A 4,289-nucleotide genomic window follows, 5' to 3' on the forward strand; every position below is an offset into this window, starting at 1 on the left:
CACCCGTCTATCCACCCATCGTCTATCCATCCGTCTATCCGTCCATCCGTCCATCCAACCATCCGTCTATCCATCCATCCATCCGTCTATCCATTCATCCATCCATCCGTCTATCCATCCATCCGTCCATCCATCCATCCATCCATCCATCATCTATCCATCTATCTATCCATCCATCCATCATCTATCCATCCATCCATCCGTCTATCATCCGTCTATCCATCCATCGTCTATCCATCCGTCTATCCGTCCATCCGTCCATCCAACCATCCGTCTATCCATCCATCCATCCGTCTATCCATTCATCCATCCATCCGTCTATCCATCCATCCATCCGTCTATCCATTCATCCATCCATCCGTCTATCCATCCATCCATCCGTCTATCCATTCATCCATCCATCCGTCTATCCATCCATCCATCCGTCTATCCATTCATCCATCCATCCGTCTATCCATCCATCCATCCGTCTATCCATTCATCCATCCATCCGTCTATCCATCCATCCATCCGTCTATCCATTCATCCATCCATCCGTCTATCCATCCATCCATCCGTCTATCCATTCATCCATCCATCCGTCTATCCATCCATCCATCCGTCTATCCATTCATCCATCCATCCGTCTATCCATCCATCCATCCGTCTATCCATTCATCCATCCATCCGTCTATCCATCCATCCATCCGTCTATCCATTCATCCATCCATCCGTCTATCCATCCATCCATCCGTCTATCCATTCATCCATCCATCCGTCTATCCATCCATCCATCCGTCTATCCATCCATCTGTCCATCCATCCATCCATCCATCCATCATCTATCCATCCATCCATCTGTCTATCCATCCGTCTAGCCATCCATCGTCTATCCATCCGTCCATCCATCCGTCTATCTATCCATCTATCTATCCATCCATCCATCATCCATCTGTCCATCCATCCATCCATCCGTCTATCCATCCATCTATCTAAACAGGGATGCATGTAAGTTTAAAGATTTGGTTTGGTGCTCACATTAAACAATAGTGTGACCCATTAAATATAACTATAAAAGATAATATAATAGTAATAATAGTATTATTGCACTTTATTTATTTTGCTTTTTTAAATAAAATAATAAATAAAATGTGATCATACCATTATATTTTAAAATAAAAAGTGAGTATTAAAAATACAATTATTTTATAGTAAACTTTAAAAAAAATACAATACTAATATTTGCATTTTCTTTTATTTCATATATTTCAAACTGAAAATCAGCAAGCTTTTATTTTGGCGGGTTGCTGGCAGGTAAGTATATGTGCTGCCGGTTTCAGTGTTTTGCTCTGAAACTGGCAGATTTATGCTTTCAGTTCGAATGGAAATCTTATACAGTATTGCAGTGAGTCGATGTAAAACAGTGTTTGTGCATTAACAGCTGTCCACCATGCGGACATTTACCCAGCGCATTTTTTATTTTGGTCGCACCCCTGTATATATATACAATAATGCCAATATTATGGATGCTGTGATGCAATCCATTACTCTTACTTACAAATGTGGATGATTAGTACTGAGAAAAAGTGGTTGTCATTTTTAATAAATGTTTGCAAATTCATATGTGATAATTAAAATGTAATTAAAAACCTCTTACTGGTCGAGCATTTTTTTTTACAGTTATTTTAATACTTAAATTTAAGCTAAATGAATATGAGAATTTAATAGAATTTAATTTTCTGTTTATTTTATTTCATGTAATGAAACTGTTGTTGTTGTTTTCTTTAGTTTGCACTAACTATAATACCCCTGGTCTGTAAATGTGCTGTACCTCTGATCTTGTGGCTGACGAGGTCCACCTTGCCGTAGGTGCCCTTCCCGAGCTCCCGTATGACTTCATAGTATTTGTTGAGCTCGAGCTTCTCCAGGTTTTGAGCTGCGAAGCGCTGCAGTTCCTCCAGGATGTCGACTGACACACGTGAGACGACGGGAGAAGAGCTCATTCTGCTGACGATCACTCGGCTTCACTGCGACACAAAGAACAAGGAAACGCATTTCAGTTTAGGAGCCGCCTTCCTCTAAGCCTAAGGACTGAGCAGTGGTGTGCCGCAGGGAATGTCATTATCCTGCAGATAAGAGACGCGTCCTCTCCTCATCTAACCTGCTGATCTCTCCTCTGCTTCATGCCTCTGCAGTCTCCCTCTCAGAGTTTGGCTGCAGTGGCTTATGTTAGATTACAATCGTCTGATCTTTACAGGGTCCGTCTTGAATATTTATCATTTTGTTACATTTTAAAGCAGAGCTCGATCTGACCTGCTGTTGCGTAACCTGCTGAATAAGATGGTCAAATTAGTTCAAGCAAGTTTTGAAAAGGAAAAAATGAGTTTTAGAAAATCTTAGTATTTGTTATGTCACACTTTTTCTAAATCAACCTACTGATCATGTGATTTGAGATCATCCAATGTGAGTCTTGAGCTTCAAAGGAAGAATATCTGACCATCAGCATAAAGAGTAGGCCTAGAAAAATTATTATTACCTTTAAATTTAAATTTATTGTGTACCGTTCAATAACTTCAGTGACTTTTAAACACAGAATTGCCATCACTGAACCACAGCAGAATCAACCATCACATCTCTGAGCGACACACAGCAGCAGTGAACAAATCAGTTGAGTGAATGATTCAATAACTCAGCCACTTGTTTAATTCCCAAATGAATCAGTGTTTGGAATGAATTGAGTGAATGATCCAATGACTCAGTGGCTTGTTTAATTCCACTTGTTAAAGTGTTTTTGAACGAATCAGTTAATGAATGATTCAGTGACTCAGTCACTTGTTTCATTCCTGAATAAATCAGTGTTTCTGAACAAATCAGTTGAATGAATGATTCAGTGACTCAGCTACTTGTTTAATTCCGAAATGAATCAGTGTTTGGAATGGATCAGTTGAACAAATGATTCAGTGACTCACTTGTGTCATTATTAAATAAATCAGTGTTTCTGAACAAATCAGTTGAATGAATGATTCAATTACTCAGTCATTTGATTCATTCCTAAATGTTGATTCATTCCTAAATCCAGTGTTTTGAACGAATTAGTTCAAGTCATTTGTCGCCACCTACTGGAATAATGATGCAGAAAGAGTCACTGAAAAACCCCCAGCACTAACACAAACTGACCTGTCTGGAACAAACACAAACATTTGCTATTGGACGGTGATATCAGCACTCTTGGAATGACTCAGCCAATCAGATTCAAGGACCGGGAACTAACCTAATCTGGTTCTGGTGTAAGTCAAGCAAACTCACATTTATTTCTATAAGGCTTTATACAATGCAGATTGTTTCAAAGCGGCTTTACAGAGGCAATTGTCATTATCCAGCTAAATGGAATGACATTCTTATTCACAGCTTATGTTGTTGATCGCACAGCTGCATTACACATTACATGTCACAACACCTTCAGCATGCACAAAAGACATCAATACAGATTTTTATGTTTTCTGAATAATGCAGTGCTTAGATTAGATGATTAGATAACTCAGTTCTCCTCAACAGGACTGCATTTGATGCATTTCCCTACAGTCCCACTTGTTTTCTTCACTAACCCTGAAAGACTTCTTGTCTTTCCGGACTTGCTTGTAAATAAAGAGGCATGATGGAGTGGTGAAGGACTGATGGAATGATGGTATGATAGAAAGCCAAAGTGACAATTCAAGGCCTCTGCATCAGTTGACAGAGAAGAATCACATCACATTTGACCTTTGCAATTAATACAAGCATTTTGTGAGCAGCATAATCAGAGAGTGTGATTACAACGAAAGGACACATGCAGACGTTTTTTAACTTAAGCACTACTTCAACTAAAACGAAGCTATTTTAAGGTCTGAACACACTGTGGCTCTGTGCTATTGCTCTCTTTCTTTAAACATGCTGAAAAGCCTGAAAGAGCAACATTGGCTCAACCAATCGTATGCATTTGTGGCTAGCAGTTTGACTGCCCAATGAGAACCAAAGAATGCAATTGGAAAAACATTGTTTTAAGCAAAATACAATCCACAGTATCATCACAATATTCAATCAACATGGTACTAATTTGTTAATGAATGCATTTAAACAAACATACTGGTGTTTATTAAGAATGAGCATGAGCATGACTGCGAGATCTTGGACAATACTGTATATATCTAGTGAAAGAAGCAGTGAACAGGAGGTTGTGTGGAGCGGCTTCATTAAAAACTGACTTAAAGGGGTCATATGATGCTTTTTTAAAGATCATTATTTTGTGTATTTGGTGTAACAGAATATGTTGA

The 4,289-nt window shown here is 38.9% G+C and overlaps 1 protein-coding gene across 3 annotated transcripts in view; it reads right to left on the bottom strand.

Annotated features, from left to right (window-relative positions):
* Window positions 1–4,289, bottom strand: part of LOC107693639 (serine/threonine-protein kinase SBK1-like) — a 12,690-nt gene that overhangs the window by 4,884 nt on the left and 3,517 nt on the right. For 2 of the 3 annotated variants that reach the window (XM_016493091.1, XM_016493090.1), the window contains exon 2: window positions 1,811–2,006. In XM_016493091.1, coding sequence (XP_016348577.1) covers window positions 1,811–1,982 — 172 coding nt within the window. In that variant the 5' untranslated portion in view covers window positions 1,983–2,006. Of the gene's footprint in view, window positions 1–1,810; window positions 2,332–4,289 lie in introns of those variants that run through there. The other variant, XM_016493089.1, reaches the window with a different exon arrangement.

Source organism: Sinocyclocheilus anshuiensis, unplaced genomic scaffold (genome assembly GCF_001515605.1).
Source record: "Sinocyclocheilus anshuiensis isolate Anshui unplaced genomic scaffold, SAMN03320099.WGS_v1.1 scaffold546, whole genome shotgun sequence".
NCBI classification, from domain to species: domain Eukaryota; kingdom Metazoa; phylum Chordata; class Actinopteri; order Cypriniformes; family Cyprinidae; genus Sinocyclocheilus; species Sinocyclocheilus anshuiensis.